The sequence below is a fragment of the Halichoerus grypus genome, chromosome 8, assembly GCF_964656455.1.
Source record: "Halichoerus grypus chromosome 8, mHalGry1.hap1.1, whole genome shotgun sequence".
NCBI lineage: Eukaryota > Metazoa > Chordata > Mammalia > Carnivora > Phocidae > Halichoerus > Halichoerus grypus.
In genome coordinates, this window is record NC_135719.1 from 28,245,318 (window position 1) to 28,268,481 (window position 23,164).

The window sequence follows — 23,164 nt, forward strand, 5'->3', positions numbered from 1 at the left end:
AGAGAGGACAGCAAAGCCCCTGTGGCAATGGAAGTCAGATTATGACCACCCTTTTTGGAGGGTACAGGTGGACATTGCAAGGGGACACCAGGAGGGCTGGCAGGTCTGGGTAAGGTCCTGTTCCTTGATCTAGGTTCTGGTCATACCAGTGTGTTCTGTATGTGAACACATACATTTGTATGGATGCCCTTCTCAGCTTGTGAGCAATACTTCAATAACACACTGGTCACAAGAGAATTCAGCACTCTCAGCGCTATGAAAGAGACAGGTTCTAGCTGTCATGGGGGCCTAGAGCAGCAAGGGCCTAGTCGTTGGAGGTGGAGGACAAGAAAGTAATGGGAGCCAGGTTGGGGGGAGGGGAGGAGAGGATGACATAAGTTGAATTGTAACCGTAAAATTTTTTTAAAGATTTTTAAAAAATTTATTTACTTGAGAGAAAGTGAGAGAGAAAAAGAGAGAGAGAGCATGAACAGAGGGAGAGGAAGAAGCAGACTCCTCACTGAGCAGGGAGCCCGATGTGGGGCTCGATCCCAGGACCCTGAGATCATGACCTGAGCTGAAGGCAGACGGTTAACTGACTGAGCCACCCAGGTGCCCCTGTAAACATAAAATTTATTCCATTTTCTGCATGACCCTCATTCAAATATTCAGTGACAGTCATAAACATTCCCTGTTCCTTCAACATTTTTCATGGAATGTGGTTAAGATAAAGTTCCATAGTGATCACCCTTCATGAAGTTTTTGTGTCTCCATTTTTTGGTAAGATTTCATTCCAATGATGAACTGAAGGTTGCAGAAGGGAGGAATTATGTCTGGGGGAATGGCCTTCTCTGTCCCTGAAGAGGAATGCTCTCTGGCCTCAGGTCCTAGAGGCTGTGGGGTGACATATCACCACGAGAATCCTCCAGGAAGCAGAGGGATGTTGTTTACCAACCCACTGAGACAGGGGAATACCACTCCATTTTTTTAGATAACCTTGCATTCCCAATGTTTAGAAATCAGCTAATGACTTTGGAAATCACTAAATCTAATTTTACTTAGAAAATAAAAATAGTGTGCCTCGGAAAACAAAAATGTCAGATGTCGGCAGAATTGCTTATGTAGGCCTCAAGTTCATGGGTCTATAAAGTTGTACTGGGACTTCTGGTTTTTGGTTCTGCATGTAAGGGGCTTGGAAGTGACCACTCTGTCCTAAAGATAAGTGGAAATCTGGACAAACTGAAAATTGACAATTCTTCTAAATTTATCAGAGAACTGAGGTCACAGGGCAAACTGCTGCTCCCAAAACTGCAGAGACAGACAGAGAAATATGTCCGCGTACTCTGTTCTTCTTAACAAGGCCTGCCCAAAGGAGAAATGAGTTAGCCCCAGCCTCACTTATTGGGGTATGATCAGAGCCTAAGCAGACTGGCAGAAGGGAGATACCCAACTGCACGACCCTCTAGCTGTCCTGTCCCACCTAAATGGGAGAAAAAGAGGGGAGCACTTGGGAAAGTCAAGTTCAGAGGCACAGTTATACTCTTCTGTGTGTTTCTGTATGGAAATCTGTTTCACTGTCTTTGCATTAAAACTATGTTTCAGTATTTCCCATGAGAGGGCAGTAAAAAAACAAAACAGTGGCAGTCTAGAAATACCTCAGAGAGACAGAAGAAAAAATATCGACATGATGGACAACAGGAGTTTATGACCAAGCTTTACACATAATTGGACTTAAGTGAGAAATACATTTACCACCCTCCCCCAAAGGGACAGGTCCTCAGGACAATAGTCTCTCCTGGTTCTTAAATTCCCTTGAGACACTAACTTGGAGTTGTTGTCCAAATCCTGGGAGATATCGTCCACCAGCTCACTCTCGGAGGACTCGTGGGCCATGGACTTGTAGAGCTTACAGGCCACCAGGGCCTTGGCCATGCTCTCCTCACCTCGCTGCCAGAGGAAGACCGCCATTTTCTGGCGCTTCATGAGCACGGCCCACACCATCAGCTCATGGAAGGGGTACTGGAACCGACTCACAGCAGGGTCATCCACGTCAATGTCAATCTCTTCCTCCTTCTTCTTTTTCTTCTTTTTTCCTTTGGTTGGAGGCTCATCATCCTGAGGGGAGACAAGCACATTTTTTCACGGTTCTGCCATAAGTGCACAACAAAGGATTTCATGACTACCAAAAAAACGAAAACCCCTTTGTCATCGGTAATAAAGAGATTTTGTAGATACATCTGCGGTTCCCACTCAGTATATTAATTCTTGTGAAAAGAAGCACATGTTTATTATAATAAGTAAACTATCTAAACCCAAATGGACTGAAAAAGCATGCTACAGTTTGATGAATTTATACTCCTGGGTTGACAGGTTTTTGTTTTGTTTTCCACAAGCCTTTAAAAACTGAGGGGATACAAATAACAAAATAGGTGGGGATATGAAGGAAAAGAAACTCTCTTACACTGTTGGTGGGAATGCAAGCTGGTGCAGCCACTATGGAAAACAGTATGGAGGTTCCTCAAAAAATTAAAAATAGAACTACTCTATGATCTAGTAATTCCACTGCTGGGCATTTACTCAAAGAAAACAAAAGCACTAATTTGAAAAGATACGTGAGCCCCTACGTTTATTGCAGTATTATTTACAATAGCTAAGATGTGAAAGCAACACAGTGCCCGTCAATAGATGAATGAATAAAGATGTGGTATTTACACATAATGCAATATTACTCAGCCATCAAAAAGAATGAGATCTTGCCATTTGCAACAACATGGATGGACTTAGAAGATATTACGCTAAGTGAAATAAGTCAGACAGAGAAAGACTAATGCCACCTGATTTCACTTACATGTGGAACCTAGAAAACAAAACAAATAAATAAGCAGACAAACAAAAAAAAGCCCCAGACTTAGATACAGAGAAAAATCTGGTTGTTGCCAGAGGCGAAGGTGTGGAGGGGTGGGTGAACTAAGTGAAGGGGACTCAGGGGTACAAACTTCCAGTCATAAAATAAACAAGTCATAGAGATGAAAAGTACAGTATAGGGAATATAGTCAATAACATTGCAATAACATTGTATGGTGACTGATGGTGACTACACTTATCAGGGTGAGCACTGAGTCATATACAGAATTGTTGCATCTGTCATACACTTGAAATTAGTATCACATTGTATGTCAATAATAAATATTAAAAAAAAAAAAGCCTGAGGACACGCTGCAAAACTGAAACAAAGAATACACTAAAATACAAACAGCACCACGGGAGAGGTAAAGTTTATTTCCTTGGAGAAGTCTCCCAATATCAATATCAGACATAAGTGAAGCAGAGATTAATAGGAAAATGTAGAAGGGGATAGAGAAAAACATCATTAGGTTTCCCTATCAATGTTTAAAGGAAGCAAACGTTCCCTTTTAAATGAGCTTTGTCCTTTCATGTGTGTGGTGCAAAGGGAAGGCCAAAATTTCCATTTTCTAAAGGGATGATGAGGGGCAGTTCTGAAAATAGAACAGGATCTGAAAGAAAGGTGGGTCATGACAGGGAGAACTGGGGGTGAAACATGGGAGCAAAATGAAAATATGTGGGGCTCAGCTTATTGCAGGCTAAGACTTCAGTACTCAGTGGAATAATAGACATGGGTATTTATTCTTTTGCAAACAGCTTTCCCATCAATTACCTACACTTATTCTTCAATGACTCAGAGGTTGTGAATTTCTTCCATTCCCTCCGATGAGGAAGTTGTGGCCCAAAGACTGAATAACTTGCTCACATTCACACAATTGGAGTGGTTGGGCTGGGGGCCTGGCTCTCCAATTCCTATCATGCGTTATTCATGACTGACCTAATTGTTGTAGTCTCTTAATGAGTTGTAACATTTCTATTGAAACTGCCATACCTTGCCCTGGATTTAAATATTTTTGTTCTAATTTTCTAATTTGTCACAGTAAAACCATAGTTACAGCAATTTAGGGAAGGTTGTTTTATATAGGTTAAAAATTGCCATATAGAAATTTAAAAATAAACATAGCTTTATTTTCAAGAATATACCAAATTAGCCCTGTGTCAGGCTCCATGTTGGGAGTGGAGCTTGCTTAAGACTTTTCCTCTGCCCTCCCCCACCTCTAAAATATATATATACATATATATAATATACCAAATTAAATAAAAATCCACAAATGGCTATGAAATGTTAAAGAACAGAAACCCTTTAAGCTTACCTTTCAATAATATATAATATTATCAAAATACTAATTGCATGTAAATTCTCTCAAAATAGTTTTAAGATTGCTAAAGAGAGGATATAACAAACAAGGAGTTAATTTTCCTAAACTGCTACAAATCAACAAGAAAAAGAGAAACAACTCAATAAAATAACAAAAGATATGAACTGGAAGTATAAAGAGAAATGGATCCATCCACAATCACAGTAAGAGTCCCTGAACGTACCTCACTTAGAAATGAACTTGAAAAGTTCCTAAATATAGAAGCAAATTAAATTACATAATTACCAAGTTTGATCTGACAGCTAAATGTAAGGAATGTTCCCAACAAACCAAGAATACACATATATTTCCAGCATATGTGGATCATTAACAAAACTCCACCAGGCATTATACCCCAAGCCCTTTGAGACTGTCTACCTCAACAGATTCCAGATACTAGAAATCATGTAGTCTACATATCAAGGAATAAAACTAGAAATCAACAACAGTAGGATAACAACAAACAAAGTCTGCATCTGGAAAAATTTAAATATACTTATGGATTTTAAATGCTCTTGGATTAGGGGCGCCTGGGTGGCTCAGTCGGTTAAGCGTCTTTGGCTCAGGGCATGATCCCAGGGTCCTGGGATTGAGTCCCTAGTGGGGCTCCCTGCTCAGTGGGGAGTCTGCTTCTCCCACTCCCTCTGCCCCTCCCTCCCACCCTTCCCCCTGTATTCTCTTTCTTTCAAATAAAAAAAAATCTTTAAATGTTCTTGGATTAAAGAGGAAATTATAAACAATTTAGAAATGAATGGCAATGAAGGTTCTACTTACCTAAACATGTGAGATATCATGAAAACAATGCTCAGAGAAAAATTTATACCTTTCATGCATTTATTGCAATAAAAGGAAGATTGAAAATGAGTGAACCTCACTTTCAAATGGAGTCAATAAAAACAATACAGTAACTATAGAAAGTATATGGAAGGAATGAATAAAGATGAAGCAAACATTAATAAGAACAAAAACAAAAAAAAGAAAGTTGCTTGATACAGCGAAAATACCAATCAAATATGTAGACCAGTTTGGTTAATAAAAAAAGAAGGAAGATATAATTTTAAAAAATCAGAAGGGCGCATAACTAAGATATTGAGGAGATTGAAACAACATAATATAAAGGTTTATACCAATGAATTTGAAAGTCTAGACAAAATAAATTTAGACTTTCTAGGAAAGTCTAAAGATTTTATTTATTTATTTGAGAGTGAGTGAGAGAGTGAGAGAGAGAGTGTGCACGAGCAGGGAGGAGGGGCAGAGGGAGAGGGAGAATCAGACTCCCCACTGAGCAGGGAGCCCAATGCAGGGCTCGATCCCGGACCTGGGATCATGCCCTGAGCCAAAGGCAGAGGCTTAACCGACTGAGCCATCCAGGCGCCCCAAGCTCTAATCATTTTCTCTCCCTTTTAACTATTCTTTTTAAGTAATTATTTTCTCCACTTTTTACTTATTCTTTCTGTAACATTTATTTTTCATGTGGTACAATTTCTAGAAGATTTTAAAAAACTAATGGGGTTCATTATGATGCCAACGATAATGGGCATGCTTGCCCTGTTCTTGATTTTAATAAAAATGACGCCAGGGCACCACTATTCAGTAGTAGATTTCCTCTTACTATGAAGTATACATGTATTTTAATCATATCAGAGGGTATTTTTATTTTATCATTCTATTTTTTCACTCTCTTTCTAGTAAACTTTTTAAACAGGTTTAAGGAATCTGTTTTTCTTTTCTTTTTTTTTTTAATGTTATACCCTTTTTTTAATTGAGCAAGATTCACCAGTTTCTAATAGTTTATAATTAGTATTCTTTACTCTTTATTATTAAATAACTGATTTACATTACTCTCAAGCTTCCTTCCAAACTTTCCAAAATCTTTTTGTTTATTTACTTTTTTATTTTTTTTATTTTTTAAAATTTTGGGTGTTATACGAAAACAATGAATCGTGGATCACTACATCAAAAACTAATGATGTATTGTGTGGTGACTAACATAACATAATAGGAATCTGTTTTTCAATTCCTCTTTGGCATCTATTGAAAAATGCTGTTACACTGTTTTCCTTCTTTTACTTCTTGCTGTGATGCAATATACTAAAAACTTACTAACATTAAATAATATTCACATTCTTAGAAGGGTTTAATTACTTATTTGGAACTTTTTAAATACGCCACTGAATTCCTTTTGCTATTTATGATTTTGCGTTTTTTTTTTTTTTTTGTATGTTTAATCTCTGCTTTTGGAACTATGGTTTTGCTAACTCTATAAAATGAATTAAGTAGTTTTTACCTTTTTTGGAATGTTTATTATCCTTTTGTATAATTTGACTACACTAAATACATGTTGGTGTGTGGGGTAGTGGATTGATCCATTAAATGGAAAGCAACCTCAATTTTAAATTAAACAAATACAACACAAAGAGGACTAAATATATTTGATGACGATATAAAGCCAATGAAAACATATCTTACTTACTTCCATTCCGAGAAGTTTAAGAGCTTTAGGCTGCATAATAAAAGAGGAAAAAAGATTCATTTAATCAGATAACTAATGGTAGTAGCAGTCACGTTAGTAGAACTTTAGCTGTGTTGTTAGTAAGGGACAGAATCCTGGGTTAAAAAGTACTTTGTATCATTAACAATGAAGGGCAATACCCAAGGAAAGGAAATGCTATAATATGGAAACTGCTCCTGGACAGCCAAAGTCAGTTCAGGAGAAAGATGTGCAGACACATGATCCTTATTCCGGGTAGAACCAGAGGTTCACTAACTGAAATGCAGACACGGAGCTTACGGGGCTCTATGTGGGGGGTGAGAGAGGAGGCCTTCATGGAAGATCTGACATTTGAGTTGGGCTTGCGATATGCGTGGAATTTTGATCAGGGGAAAGACATGGCTGGTACAGTAGTACAATTTGATTTTGGCAGAGGTTTGTGGTCTCCCATGACAGTGTGGGACAGTTCTCAGGCTGTCAGAGAGCCTTGGATGCTGTAATAATGAGCTTGGTGGTGATTCCTCAGGTGGTGGGGAGCACTGTAAGTATCTGAGCAGGGAGTGCACGGTCCCTTGCTTTGGAAGATGAAGGTGACTACAGCAGTAGGATGGATTGGAGAGGGCAGAGACAAGGGAGCCCGGGAAGAAGCCTGTTATAGACAAAGGACAGGAGGCAGATGTAATTGATGGGCCGAGGGCCTGCCTTGCTAAGAAGGTAAAGGCTCTGGGTGAAACATGGGCAACTCTAGGCACTGTGCAGCCTCACCCCTAAATTGCCAGAGGAGGAAGGACAGGTGTACTTGGGGATGGGGTGATGAACTTGACTTTGAACAGGCTGAATTATATTGGAAAGAAAGGCAAGGGACCATAGAACATCACAAGTTCATTTTGTTCTACCCTCTTAGGTCCAAACAAGTTGTTGTAAAGAGTCCGAAAGCTCTTCCGAGTATAATTGCAGCGGTACGCCCCGCCCATGAGGTACTCCAGCACAAGCCCTATGTCGATGAGGCTGATATGGTAATCCGGTGGCAGGTTGCCCTGGAAGAAAAGAAGCCGTGTCTCAGGCCCTGCAAGAATGCATTGCAAGTGTGGTCTTCATCACACACCTTGGGCGTAAGTGGCCATTTCTGGCCACCACTTGGGTGTTGATGTATGGAATGGAGCATTAAACAATATTCAGTCCATTACCATATGACTGAGGGAGAAGAAGGGGTAAGCCATACTTCAGAAAATGGTTTAAACTTTCTCAGTGAGAAGAGTTAGAAACCCATGAGACTGCAGGGTAGAACCCTAGACTTGTCCGTGGGCTGATTCAAAACGGCCTGCAGTGTGCACGTGCAGATGTAGAGGAGATATGGTGCACCTGGCGTGGGACCTCCTTTGTGAGAGCAGATGAGTTATGTTGAGAAGGTGTTTTCATAGCTGCTTGCAGGGGAGAAGCCCGCTTCAGGAGCCTGGAGTCCAGATTTCGTGCTAACGGAGGAAGTGACCCACATGACAGGAAGGAGGACTCCACGGGAGGCAGTGGGAAGACAGAGTATCCCTGGGGCTGGGAATTTCTTAGAGAAAGCTCCACATGGTGCCCTGTGAATTTCTGGGGGACCCCCTCAGATTTCAGTAAGAACACAAACTCCACAAAATATCTGGTGTGACTGGGAGTCAGTGAAGGGGCAGAGGGTTGCAACAAAATACAACAGGGTATGTTGAGACAAGGTTGGCCAGTCATTCATGTCCCTGGACAGCTGACTTACCCAGGACCAGTCGATTGTAAGGGGTTTTTTTTTTTTTTTGGGTGCTATGTATTATTGCTTGTTTAATTTCACATGGCTGAAATGATGGTGGGAACCCAGGGTCCATCGCATGGAGATTACACATTCCAAATGTCCTCCCTTTACTTTAGAACTGGCCACATTTACCAAATACTTCACTCAGGCATTAACAAGTTTGTTCAGCTCCTATCGTGATCCTTCCTCATGTCAGGGATTCCATTTGCAGACACAAGGAGATGCAGCTCTGCCCTCAGGGAGCTCACTGTTCCAGAGGAGGGGCAAAGCCACAAACAGCGAGTTTGGCCCTGAACTCCTGAACTCCTGAACTCTGGGTGGGTGGGAGGGTAAGCAGGGACTTCCTGTAGGAGGCACATCTGAGGTAGCTAGGAGCAGGAGGAGCAGAAACTGCAGGGGACAAAGAGGAAGGGCCCTGCAGACAGGAGCAAGGCATGGCCCACTCTGTGAGCCCCAGAGAGTCTGGCATGTGTACCCCATGGTGGGGATGTGACGGGAAAGAGTAGGGGATATTGATGGACCTAGGCCCAGTGGGGTACAATTTTCTTAGAAGACCTTGAATTTCATGAGATTTTGGAGGATTTTAAATCAGGGAGTCCTGTGACTGGGATGGTCAGGGGGTGTGGGGTTGGAGGGGGAAAGAGGATTCTTAAAGCCATTTAGGTGAGAAATGGTTGGGTCTGAACTTGGGTAGCTGTGGCTTTTGAATGTGTGCTCTTCCTAATCTAAGAAATCTGGGAAATCAGATTCCTAATGGAGGAAGCAAGGGCACTGGTCCCTCTTGGTTCCGGGATCCACTGATAAGGCACTGATCCAATGAATATCTGTAGAAGCTGAATTCTTGTATTCTTAGAAGTAGACATTTGTGCGAAGGATGGCCAGACTATCTAGGACTCTGGAAACTCTATTCTCTCACTTGAATTATTTTCTCTTGCTCAGAATATGAATACACGTCCCACACTTTGCAAGCCAGGGACTGCATCCTAGAGAAATGAATCACTCACACGATAACTCAATCTAATCCTCTAGCCTGTGGCGACATGACAGGACAGTGAGTGAACGAGATCCTACAAGAACACGGACTGTCAGTAGTTAGTAGCAGCGGAAAGTGGGGAAAACATCTATCACTCACTAATGAAAGGACAGGAAGAACGGCCGCTTCACTCCGCAGAACACACACAGTGACAGGACGCATGTTCCGTCTGGAAACTGGCTCAGTGAAGGAGTGAGCAGCAGATCTTAAAGTAGATACAGAACATGAGACTCCACGGACAGATGGAGACTCAGGTCAGCGGTAAGATGACACCTGCCTGGGCTGTTGCCCCAGGCGTTGGAGACGGTGCCAAGGTGCCATAACCAAACTGTCATTCAACACGAGCCTCACATGTGTGGGGATGAACGTGAAACTTAGAAAAGATAAATATATATATATATATATTAGTTTTAAGTAAACTCTTTTATGGAGAGAGGAGTTCATTATTTCTGATGACGTCAATAAGATGACAACACATTTTAGAAATGTAAAAATTGCTTTATAAAATGTCTTATTGAAAGATGCCATTGGGTAAGAATTACAAAATGGCAGACTGACCTTTTTCACATCCCTCACCAGCAAATGAAGTGTGTTTGGTGGACCCAGCCTCTGAAAGAGAAGCATTCAGCCATATTAAATACATGTTTCTCTTGAACTCTTGGAGCTAAATCCTACCCTACTCTATAGAATTAATGACTTGTGAGAACTGGAATGTAACCCACTATCAGTATATTTATTTTACAAGATAGGACTGGTTGTGGTTAAGAAGTATCAACACGCTCAAAAATATGTTAACTACTTTCTATTGAATTATTTTAAACAGCATCTTATGGTGTGCAATATTGTGTGAAAACTGCAGCAAGGATCAAACAACTGCTGAGGACCATTTTCACTATGTGAAATTTTAGAATGGACACAGGGAATGTAAATTCTCAAAATCACATTGTAATAACATACGCCAAGAGGATTTCGCCCGTATACTTGCATTCTCAGATAGTGGAGCTATTTGCTGTGAAAGCTTATTTGTACATTTTTCACTGAAGCTGCTTAAAAAAGTGGGGGTCCCAAGGAACTGCTCACCCTGGTAACTTTTCACTCTGCTAATGATTTAGGAAGCTAGATTCCCTCTTTGTATAAACTAGATGAGTTCTTACTGCAGCTGTCTGGTGAGGCATGGCGTGAACCTAAGCAGTGGCCAGCATGGGTGAGAACAGCCACCTGCCATTAAATGATGGGCCTCCCAGCTGAAACCAGTGTTCCAGGGAGTCTGTGCTTTTCTAAGGGCATTTATGCAAAATATGCACTGGTGATAAATATAATCAGATGGCTAGCTCCCCCTCTGCCCTCCCTCCTTCTAGAACACTCACTGTATTGTAAAGCTCTTCCAGCCTTGGAATGGTGAGAAAGTGCTGCATATTCACTCCGTTTTCAATCAGGAGCTTCACGAAGTCCACTCGATCTAAGACTAAAGCATCCAGCATGGCTTGTTCCAGAGCATTGACCTGAATGAAGCAACAAGAGGGAGCTGCTGAGTGGCTTCTCAGAGGGACTCCAGCAAGAGGCAGACTGGAAGCATCTGGGAAAACGCAGTCTGACCCCCCCCTCCCCCAGACCCTAGAGCATGCTGAACCTGGTTCTCTTTGCTGTTTGTCTTGAGTAAATATGCCCCATCTCCCCTCTTTTTTCTCCGTTTGGCCCCTACCTTGCCTATCAAAGTATCAAAGCTTGATAAAAGGAGAAAAGTAAATCCTTCTCTCCTCTTTAAAACAAATTGAAGGGGATTCAAAATTACAGCCAAAATGGCTGCTCTCCCCAGTTTCAATTTTGTTTTAATTAAAATTGAATTTATTTGCTTCTTTTTTGAAATAAAGATGGGAAAGAAAAACCACATAAGCTGTAGCATTCTTTGCAAAATGCAACGACAATCAGTACTTGAACCTCCAAGCTCTGGACTCCATAAACGATGTATTTTGAGGCGGTGGATTGTAATATTTTATACGCCATTATCTATTGCGTGTGCCTCTGTCCTTTAAAAATGATGGAACCGGCAGCATTCAGTGTAATGTGGAGCCTTCTGCAGAGAGCAGCTGGGGAGAGTTTGTCTTCCTGACTGAGGATGACTGCATGGGAGCCGGCTGGAACCTGGCAGCATGCAGCATGCCACCAGGGTTAGTGGCCGTGACAATGCCCGTCACATGTCACCGCAGAGGCCCAGCACCTTCCTGACTGTGTCCTCAGAGCAGCAAGCCAGGAGCACCATGCAGCGTGTGGTTCAGCCTTCCGGCCCAGATGAGTGCTGTTACCTGCACATCCCAGTCGTGGGCTCCTTCTTCTGTTCCCTGAACTGTGTTTGTTTTATAATAATTGGGGGTTTTTTTCCATATTTTCAGGCATCAAACATCTACGTGTCTGCCAGGCAGAGCGAGCCCATGTTGGGCACCTCCCTGAGTGGCTTTGTTCTCCCACAGAGCAGGAATGTCTGGCGTTTGTGAAACCTACCATTGCCTTTTGAAATATTGACATATCCCATTAGTGCCCTGCTACTGCCTCCCGGGACTCAGGGCCTGTGTGGGGCTGAAGCAAAGGCAACAGGGACTGCCCCTTTCCCTGGAGAAAGAGGGTGACCCACTTGTGATCGCTGTGATCCCGGGAAAGGGGAGCAAAGGCTGCACGTACCCAGTTCAGCAGCTCGATCTTCCGGGGGTCGGTTTCTTCCTCCACCTCCTCTTTCACTTTCCCTTTCTTCTTGCCTTTTCCTTTCCCTCTTCCCCCCTTGGTGGTTGCTGTTGGCGGCTTCTTTTCCTTCTCCGCGACCTTGTTATCCGTCGGGGGCGCCAGGCTTCCCAGGGGCTGCAGTCCACAGCAGAGATGGGAAAAGATGTTAAAGCTGCCCCTTGTCCCAAGACAGGCGCATGGGCCCCCCTCACCTCCAGGTGCACACGCACGTGCACATGCGCCTGCATGCACATAGAAGCACACAGGCACCCAGGCACAAACATGCACACACGTGCACACACATACATACACGTGCACGCACACACTCAGCCATTGCAGGCCTGCCGCCTGCAGGAGGCCCTGATACCATGAACCACTGTTACTTACGGGCTCGATGAAGCACATTTATGTACTTAAAGTGGTTGACATTTTGATTCAGGTGTGTTTTTGCTGAGAGGTATGTTCAAAGGCACCAAAGGGAAGTTGCTAATAGAGAGGAGAAAATGCCTGTGAAGGGAGCTCAGACAATGGGTATATCTGGTATACCTGAGGAGGCCTGTGTGCATAGAACTGTGGCTGAGCTTACTGGTGGATAAAAAAATCCTCCTGGGTGTTACTGAGGTGTGTGCAATGTGGTGATATGCTGAACGCATCAAGGGAAGAATGTGCTCCACTCAGAGAACAGGAGGGAGTGCAGAAGTGGGAGCTGGCCCCCGGGCCTGTCTTCCGGTCACATGGAGAACATGCATGTGGTGATGGGGGATATGGCCCTGGTGCAGACGCGGGGACACCAACATTGAAACAAAGCTGACTCTCCAGCTGCTGTCATATCTGGCCAGACTCGCCGTGGCCTCTGGCCAAACTCTTCTGGTGAACTGCATGCAAATCTCCATCCCGTCCCTTCCCACGCTCTGCTCCATGTACTCCATGCTGTTTTTCCCATCTGTCCATGGCTCTGGCCATGGCCATGGATGGCTGTTCTGGTGCCACCCCACGAGTGTTTCCCAGTCCTTATGCTGGGCTCTTAGCGCATCTGACTCTGCTGTCTGCATGCTCCGGCTTTCCTATCAGGCCACTGCTTCTTAGCACAGGCTGTAACTGCTGAGGCTCTTTAGGGCTCTGTCCTCAGCCCCCTTCCTTTCTTCCGTACTCTCCCTCAACAACCTTATTGAGGCCCATACTGCTGGTCCCCATGTATTTGCACATGACCTGTCCTTTCTAGCCTCAGTCCGTGTCTCTTCCTAGAGTTCCTGCTGCCAACTTAGCACCTCCACCTGGATGTCTCCCAGGCTGATCTTTCAGCTCATAATGTCCAAATCCACACTCAAAACCACTCCCTTCAACCTGTTCGTCTTCCAGTGTCCTTTAACTCAGTGAAGTGGCAAGCCAGAGAATTGAGGATGATTGCTGACATCTCACTCCCCACACTGCCCTCCTCCATGATTAATCTATCTCAAAGTGCAATTGTGTTTAATGCTAAATATTGCTTTATTCTGTCCCATTCTTGACTTCCCTGCCTCTGCTCCAGCCCAAGGTGATGTCTCTCTCCTGAATTACTTCAGTAGCCTATTAACAGGGCTCCTCCCATCTGCCATTGTACCCATCCAATGCATTTTCCACATTAAATCCAGAATGATCCTAAAAATGTAAATGAGATCATGTAACTCTCCTGCTTAAAATCCTTAAGTAGGGCAGGGCAGAGATCGTATTGAGGACACCATGCATGTTTGTGTGGTTCCTGGTCAACACATAGATGTGGATGAATGTCCTGGCTGATTCCTCATGTAGACAAGACTATTATTTCCTCAGGGAAACTGTGACACAGCATTCAACAAATGGTGCTGGGAAAACTGGACATTCACACATAAAAGAATGAAGCTGGACCCTATCTAACATCCTATATAAAAATTAACCCAAAATGGGTCAAAAATCTAAATGTAAAAGTTAAAACTACAAATCTTTTGGAAGAAAAACTAAGGCAAAGCTTCATGACATTGGATGTGGCAATGACTTCTTGGATATGGTGCCAAAGGCAGTGAAAGAAAAAATAGGCAAATGAGACTTCATCAAAATTAACAACTTGTGCATTCACAGAGAGTATCAACAAAGTAAAGGCAACACACCTAATGAAGAACATATTTGCAAATCACATATCTGATAAGAGATTAATATCTAGAATTTATAGAAAACTCCTAAAACTCGACAACAACAAAACCCAGACTGACTCAAAATCAAGAAAAGAACTTGAATAGGCATTTCTTAAAAGAATATCTGCAAATGCCCAAGTACAAGAAAGGATGCTCAACATCATTAATCATTAAAGAAATGCAAATCAAAACCACAATGAGAGGGCCCCTATCAAAAACAAGTGTTGGCAAGAATGTGGCAAAACTGGAATCCTTGTGCACTGTTGGAGGAAATGTAAAATGGTGCAGCTGCCATCAAAAAGTTTGGCAGCTCCTCAAGAAAATTAAAAATAGAATAACCATATGATCCAGCAATTCCATTTCTGGGTATATATCCAAAATAATTGAAAACAGGGTCTCAAAGAGGTATTTGTGCACCCATGTTCATAGCAGTGTTATTAAAAATAGCCAAAATGTGGAAGTAACCCAAGTGTCCACTGATGGATGAATGGATAAGAAAATGTGGTCTATACATACAACAGAATATGATTAAGCCTTGGAAAGGAACGAAATCCTAATACGTACCAGAACAGAAATGAACCTTGAGTATATTAAGCTAAGTGAAATATGTCAGTCACAAAAGGATAAATACTGTATGATTTCACTTGTATGAGGTATTTAAAGTGGTCAAATTCATAGTGACAGTAGAATGGGGTGCCAGGGGCTGGGGGAAATAGGAAATGGGGAGTTATTGTTTCACAAGTATAGAATTTTAGTTTTACAAGATGAAGAATCTGTGGATGGATGGTGATGTTTGTACCACAATGGACATGTATTTAATGCCACTGAACTGTACTCTTCAAAATGTTTAAGATGCTAAATTTTATTTAAATGTCTTTTACCACAATAGGGGCTCCTGGGTGGTTCAGTCATTAAGCGTCTGCCTTTGGCTCAGGTCATGATCCCAGGGTCCTGGGATTGAGCCCCGCATTGGGCTCCCTGCTCGGTGAGCCTGCTTCTCCCTCTCCCTCCCCTTGCTGCTCCCCCTACTTATGCTCTCTCTATTTCAAATAAATAAATAAAATCTTAAAAAAAAAATAAATGTATTTTACCACAATAAGCAGATTGGGTGAAAAAACAAAAACAAAAACAAAAACAGGATGATACAGCAGTTGAGGTAACAAAGGGTGAAAGCCTGGAAGGAAGAGCAAAAATTGCCAGCCATCCTATTGTGAAGAGCTTCAAGCATCCCTATGGAGAGTTCATGTGGGGAGAAACTGAGGTCAACAACCAGCATCAGCTTGCCAACTATTCCGTGAGCCATCCTGAAGAGGATCCTCCAGCCCCAGTCAAGCCTTCAAATTATGGCAGCCCAAGTCTATTGCTTAATTACAATCTCATGAGAGCCCCTGAGCCTGAACTATCCAGCTGAGCCATTCCCAAATTCCTGACCCATGGACAATGTGTGAGATAATATTTATTGTTGCTCAAAAAAAGAAAAGTCCTTAAGTTGTTCCCCAAGCTCTTGGCCCCAGCCTCTGTCCTATACCTGGTCTGCAGTACTCTGTAATGCACTGCTCCTAGTTGACTTGCAGCCTCCTCCTGAGTCACCCCCTGCTCACTCTGCATTTCAGCCACACTGGCCTTTTTTCTCTCTTCAATAAATTATTTGAAAATGTCCGGTTCTTTCTTGCCTCAGGCCCTTTACATGCTCTTCTCTCTGTATGGAAGGGGCTCACCCCTCAGTCTTCACCAGCCAGCATCTAGTCACCTGTTAGGTCTCAGTGTTAGTTCTACTTTTCCAGCAAGGTCTTGCCTGGTGTCTCAATAAAAAAGTAGCCCTCCCATCCCCCACATTCTGTCTCATGGAAATGTGCATTTTTCCTTCTTAGCAATTACTATAATTTATGATCCAATATTTATTCATTTGATTATCTGTTTCTTGTCTGCCTCCCTTTTCTTGCCCTCCCTCCCACACTATGTCATTACCAACACCACACAGAGAGGTCTGTAAGGGCTGTGGCAGGTCTGTTTTATTCATCCCTGTGTCCCCAGAACTTAGCACAGTGGCCTGGCACACCAGAAGTTGTTGACCAAAATTTGTTAAGTAAATGAATGAGTAAAAACATAGATTTTTTTTTTTTTTAAAAGTTTGGTTTGGTTCAAGAAAGCCAAAGAAGAGATTAGTTCTACCATTTGTTGCTGCTGGGTGAATGAGAAGAGCAGAATCCCTCCTCTTCTCTTTTAACTTCTGTCTTTGCCATTGGAGAGAATTAAAGATGGAGTAGATGTGGTCAGGCATCGTGAGAGAATTCCTAGATGCTCAAACAAGCTCACCCATTCTTCCTCCAAGGGTTATACCCTAGGGTTCTAAGAGCATGGTTGGTCATCTTAGAGGGGTAGCTTTTAGCCTGGGCCAGTAGAATTCTTTATTTTGAGAAGGGGCTTCAGGCGCTGCCTGGGGGGAGGTGGCCAACTGGGTGGGCTCTTACCTACTATGTATGTTGCTGCTCTACTCAAGATGCCACTTGTAGAAAGGGCTCTTCTAACTAGAATACCTTGAAAACAGCCATTCTGGAGGAATCACAAATAATAAGAGAGGTGTGACAGGCTGGAGAGAGGGTAGGTAAGGTCTTGTAGCATTTGAGTAGGCTGAGAGGAAAGTGAGATAGTAAGTACATTGAGCGACATAATTTCAATTTTAAATATTTTGATAGGTTGACAAGATGGACTGAATCTAGCAAGTTGAGATGTAACAAGGAATGATGTCTTCCACCCGGGTCCACCTGGGCCCAAGAACAGCTAACCTCAGAACTGCAAGGTGTGGTTTATCAGGTGTGAGCATGATACAACTCTTGGGAATTTCTGCAGGTGGAAACAGTACAAGTGAATGATTATATATTGCTGTATTACTAGAAGTGTAGCTCCAGAACAAGGCAAGTGGCAGTCATACTCTGGGCTGCACAAGGTGTTAATTTGTGGGCACTACTCTTTTAAAAGGATATGGGATGGCATGGACCATGTCTGGAGAGAGGAAATTCCTCTTTGCAGCCTCAAATACAGGTTAAACAATCATTTGCTGGGGATGTTGTTCATAATATTCATTTATTATCCTTTTAATGTCCATGGGGTCTGTATTGATGTTCCCGCTTTCATTTTTGATATTAGTATTCTCAGTTAGCCTGGCTAGAGGCTTATTAATTTTATTGATCTTTTCAAATAACTAGATTTGGTTTTGTTGATTTTCTCTATTGATTTCATGTTTTCAATGTTATTGATTTGTGCTTTAATTTTTATTCTAATATATGCATTCAATGCTAGAAATTTCCCTCTAAGCAGTGCCTTTGCTGCTTCCCACAAATTTTGGTAAGTTGTATTTTCATTTTCATTTAGTTGAAAATATTTTAAAATTTCTCTTGAGACTTCTTCTCTGATCTATATGCTATTTAGAAGTATGATGAGTAAACTTGGGAAAATATGTTTAACCTCTTGGGAGCATCAATTTTTTTCCAAACTATAAAATGAGGACAATCAGATCTATTTCAGAGTTGTGAAGGCTGTAATGCTTATGGATGTGAACACATGGGGGTAAAGCACAGTGTATGATCTAAACATCAGGCATTATTATCAATTTCTACTTTGAATTTAAGATTCTAGCTCATGTGTTTTACCAAGGGCAAGCCTTTGCCTACAGATGGTAGCCAATTAAATCGTTCTCATCCTGAAAATTAAGCGGACATTTCTTTCTGTTTCAAAAATCTCAGTGAGGCTGGCTAAGGCTTGTAGATTTTTGTCTTTAAAATGGGCAGTGGTCTAGAGATCCCCACACCCCACACCCCAAACCTTGCTCTTGGATGCTCAGACTGAGTTTGGCCTATTCCCTTAAAAAAATTGCTAGTCCAAGTTTTTGAGACTCAATATAAATAAATTACCTTATTATATGTACATATCAAAATACTCCCTCTCTCTCTGCTGTTGTTGTTTTTAACAAAACCCTTCAACAAAGAGTTTTGTTGGGACAGTTTTGATTTTTGTACTTAACAAAAAACCTAGATAGAAAAATATTGACTAGTAAAATATAACAAATAAGACCTAAGATTGCTTTGTCATGTAGTAATTATCAAGTCCTCCCTACCATGAGTTCTCTATTATGTCAAGAATTCTAGAAAAACTATAGATTCACAGCCACATAGTTAATCGAGTGCTTCAACCATTAAAGGAAGATTTTGGAGACCATATACTGCATTGTGGGGAGACAGAAGGATTTTGGTTCCAGGTTGCAGTCTTGATCACGTCTCCTGCTTGCACTCTCTCCCCATGGAAATGACTGCAGAAGAGAGAAAATGAGAGAGAAAAATATATTTCAAGAAGAGGCAGACAAGAGCTATTAACAAATTTCTGGAAATACTGATGGGCAGTGAAAACCATGGAGAGGAAGCTGAAGCCCAGAAGGAGTAACGTGGAGGTAGCAGTAGAGGTGGGACCAGATTTTTAAAGAATGAGAGTTAGTGATGGGTGGAAAGCATGGTGATTAGTGGAAGGACTGTCTACAGAGCAGGAGACCACTCATCCCCTCTTGTGTGCCAGGCCACCAGCCCAGTGGGCAGGCGCAGAATAACAGCATTCCTGGGCTTCATCCCCAGGCAGAAACTCAAGAATAGCTGCTAAAGAATTGGAGGGACCTGCTTAGAGAGGCCCAGAGCTTCACTAGTCTGTTCCAATCTGCACAGGGCAAAGCAAAGCTGTTCGGTGACAAAGTAGGCTTCCTACACTAATTAGTCTCATCCCTCACTCTGAAATGGGGATGGATAGGCCAAGGTCTGCAACAGAAAAAGACAAAATGAACTTCATGGGAGCAGCTGACCAGGGAGAAAAACAGAGATAATTTAGGGAACAGAAGAGGACTTACACAAATCCAATTTGTATCCTCAGGTATTGCATTCATGAGATGAAAATAGGCTGGCATGAGAATGGAACCATCAGGAAGTAAGAAAGCCTAGAGCTGTTTACCACATATGCTTATTCTGCACACATCCCCCCCCCACCCCCACATATACAACCGTATCACACACACGAACATCCTCTCACACATTATGCATATCACACACACACAGATACCCCAGATATATACCACACACACACTAAACCATACATGCACATCCCACTACACACCACACCACACCCACATAACACACACCCACATAACATACACCCATATACATGCTACACACAGACTCATACACCCCACACCCCAAAGACCACACACACACACACACACACACACACACACACACAAACACACACAGAGGATTCTCTAGGCCTCCAGGGTACCATGGAACTGAATTTTTAAAAAAATGCTGTCAGTGCAATCATCGTATTTAATTTTAATGGGCTATCTTCTTTCTTCTTTTTCTTGAAAAGGGTAAGCCCCACTTTTCACCAGCGAAGATAAAATATTTACTCTTTATTTCTTCAAGAGCACTGATTTGAATCTGTAACTACTGCTAGTAGCTCTTCTTGCTGGTTCTTTGAAGTTAAACAGCAACAGCTCCTAATGATCCTAATGATTATACATGGGATCATCAGAAACCCCAGATAATTTCCTAAGATCTGTGTCACGAGGGAGAACATACTAATATATCATCTGTACAAGGTCATGGTAAATGGTATAAAATGAGAAACACTTATTTTCACCGGCCAGTGGGGCCCAAAGACAAAGATCTGGCTTCGTGCTATGTCGACGCGGTTCCAAGCCAGTGCCAAGCTCAGCTGGTCTGGGGCCGACGCGTTTGTTCCTGGAAAGGCAAGAAACGAGGCTTTTCTCACTCCAGGCCTGGACCGCCCTGGTTTGGCAGGTGCTGGGTGGTGAGCATGGGCTCCCCTGGGTTGGCTCACACCAGCCTGGAACCAAGCACTCCTGTCTTTTCTCTTGCCTCTGAGTGACTACTCAGGCCCCAAAGCTAAGAACTTCATATTCTCAAAGAGTTGCCTGGGAGGAGGTTGGGGCAACCTCTTTCCATGCCTATTTGGCTTGGTCTCCCTGGAAGGGACAGAGGAGGTACCCAGTGACTCCAGGACCCTCATCTGCAAGAGGGCAGGAGCCCTGGGACTGCCCTGGCATCTGCCAGGCCAGGGCAAGAGGTGCTGCCCCGCCAAGCCAAAGGTGAGTACAGGCCAAGAGCAAGAGCCCCCAGCAGCAAGGAGACCAGCACAGGACTACCAGGCCTCTGGCCCAATGGTGACATTCTCCTCTCTCCTGTCTGCTCCCTTATTGTCCCAGAATAGCCAAGAGGCATGGAGGAAATGTGTGTCCTAGAGCGACCCCATGAGTGGCCAGGTCGCAGCCTGTCATTAGGAGCGGGATGGGGAAATTGAACACAACCCTGTGGGATGCAGTGATAACAAATGAAAAATGGTTCATGGTCACCTCTATGAGGAAACCCTTAATGATAGACAAATAGAAACTGGTCTGCCTTCAGCCATCACGGGCCATTGGCACCCACAGAAAACACGCCTTCCTGGGAAACCCATCATGAACTTTGTCATTCTCCATGGCATTATACTGAGATAACTCTAGGCAGCCTGGTGGGCTGGGGATTCTATCACCAATAGACACAGTTCCTGGCAGAAGAGGGAGTGGGGTTTCCTGGCCATGAGCAAAGCCCCAGGCTAGGCCAGCACTTGCATTCCTGGGCATTTCTCGCTCTTTCCTGAGAGCTCACCTTTCAACAGGGCAGTTAAAATTGCCATCTCGATGTCTTGCTGACCCTCGGCACCCATCCTAAACACGGTGACCTGAAAACGGGTTAATCATGAAAAGATAGGTAAAGCCAAGTTGAAAATGAAAGGGAGAACTGGGGTGTTTTTTTTAAAAAAGGACCATAGAAGGGCGCCTGGGTGGCTCAGTCATTGAGCATCTGCCTTTGGCTCAGGTCATGATCCCGGGGTCCTGGGATCGAGCCCCGCATTGGGCTCCCTGCTCAGTGAGAAGCCTGCTTCTCTCTCTCCCACTCCCCTGCTTGTGGTCCCTCTCTCGCTGTGTCTCTCTCTGTCAAATAACTAAATAAAATCTTAAAAAAAAAGAAAAAGGACCATAGAGCCTGACATGTGATGCAATGATTCTGAGAGTGCAATAATTTTAAACCAGGTGCTTTTCATTTCCACGAGGGACAGCATTGCCCATCCAGGCTCTGAGTCCTTGCCTGGATCCCTATTTTATTATTTTACCCAATCTGCTTCAACACCCTCAAGAGGAAAAAGCCCATTCAGGATCTATGTACTCCAATATCTAAATCGCTATCAGAGATGACACAATCATTTCTACTCAGAAACATGCTCCATTCGTAGGAAATTTGTAGATTTAGAATTTTGAGGGGCTGCCTTATGAGTGTATTCTCCTACCAGCATAATTCGGGAGGGCAAGGAGTGGGAAATAATTACTGTATTTGGAAAGTGAAGGAACAGAATTTTGTAAGCACATCTAAAAGGGTGTGTCTGTCACCCCTCAAGCCTTTACATATGATTAATGTCATAAACCTCAGAATTGATGTGATGTGGCATGGTGTCACCTGACGTTTGCTAAGATCTGAAAGCACCCGGGTCCCTCCTCTGCGCATGCGTATTCTGCTTCCATCACGTGGGCAAAACGGCCAGTTTGGTAGGGATTTGTAAACTGCCCCTTGGCAAAGCCTAAACTAAAATATGAACAAGTCCATCATGCACACATGGGTAGAATTAGCAAGGAAACATAATTCTCTCTGTGGAGCTGGTTTGGAAATAAACTCAAGACACTTACGAGTTCTTTCTTTTTCATGCACTCCATTATAATTGCAAACAGCTGATGCGATTGGGTCTTGTTGCAATTAAATGTTTTCTGAATGGTAACTAGAAGCTGATCCTTGAGGGATTCATTTATTACCCTGTTCAAAGGAAACGCGAAAGGGAAGAAAACAGCACGAGTTAAATCTGTACGGGAATAAATCAGACAGCTCTATGTCCGTCTGGTGTCTTTGACTTGAAACTTTACCATTGGAGGGAATCCCAGGGTAGTAGACAAAAAGGGACTGCAGTCAAAAACTGCATTCACACGTGTCCTAAATTCCAGGCTTGTTGAAAACCTTATAAGGGAAAATGCAGTTGGAGGAGAGTGTATTGCCCCTAGAGAAAGAATTCCGTAAGAAACATCATGCTCTTGACGGCTCCCTCACATGCTGACCTCAGAAAATGGGAGAGCTCTAGTAAATCTTCATTATTTAGCATTTTTGGAATGGCTAAATGTATCATTAAAGATTTCTTCTTGACCTGACAAGAAGGCAGTTAAAAACCCACCCTCTGTAGCACATCAGAAATCCTACCCTCCTTCTTCACAGTACTTGTGTGCAAAAGACAGAATGTCCGAGGCTCGTCCACTGCCATCGCAAACCACCACGGGGACCGGAGGGTCTTCTCGGAGATATTCCAAGACAATGGAAACCACGTTAGGGCCTCCTTCCACCACCAGGCCCACGAGGGGCACACCCTGCCCCAGTCCTGCAACATAAAACACATTCATCGTAGAGACCGATGTCACAGCACACATTACCTGGGAGGGCAAACTTGGGCCACCATCATCAGCCCGTCAGTGACTAACATGTTCCCCGAGTCCTCCCTCTATCTCCGTCAGATAATAGGACTCTTCAAGAACCCAGGAGGAATAGGCTAACTTAGGGAGGCAGAACCCACAGGGTGAACTCTGAAAAGCAGGAGGTAGCTGGAAGACTCCAAGAACCGGAGATT

General features: G+C 43.0%; 1 protein-coding gene across 1 annotated transcript in view; it reads right to left on the minus strand.

The window, feature by feature from the left end:
* TRPM1 (transient receptor potential cation channel subfamily M member 1) overlaps positions 1–23,164 on the minus strand; it is a 149,075-nt gene that overhangs the window by 48,349 nt on the left and 77,562 nt on the right. Inside the window, exons 7-16 of the mRNA XM_078078897.1 lie at positions 22,744–22,918; positions 22,185–22,308; positions 21,112–21,184; positions 20,084–20,184; positions 12,225–12,398; positions 10,916–11,050; positions 10,107–10,157; positions 7,629–7,769; positions 6,715–6,744; positions 1,805–2,094 (exon numbers count right to left, since the gene is read on the minus strand). Coding sequence (XP_077935023.1) covers positions 1,805–2,094; positions 6,715–6,744; positions 7,629–7,769; positions 10,107–10,157; positions 10,916–11,050; positions 12,225–12,398; positions 20,084–20,184; positions 21,112–21,184; positions 22,185–22,308; positions 22,744–22,918 — 1,294 coding nt within the window. The remainder of the gene's footprint in view (positions 1–1,804; positions 2,095–6,714; positions 6,745–7,628; positions 7,770–10,106; positions 10,158–10,915; positions 11,051–12,224; positions 12,399–20,083; positions 20,185–21,111; positions 21,185–22,184; positions 22,309–22,743; positions 22,919–23,164) is intronic.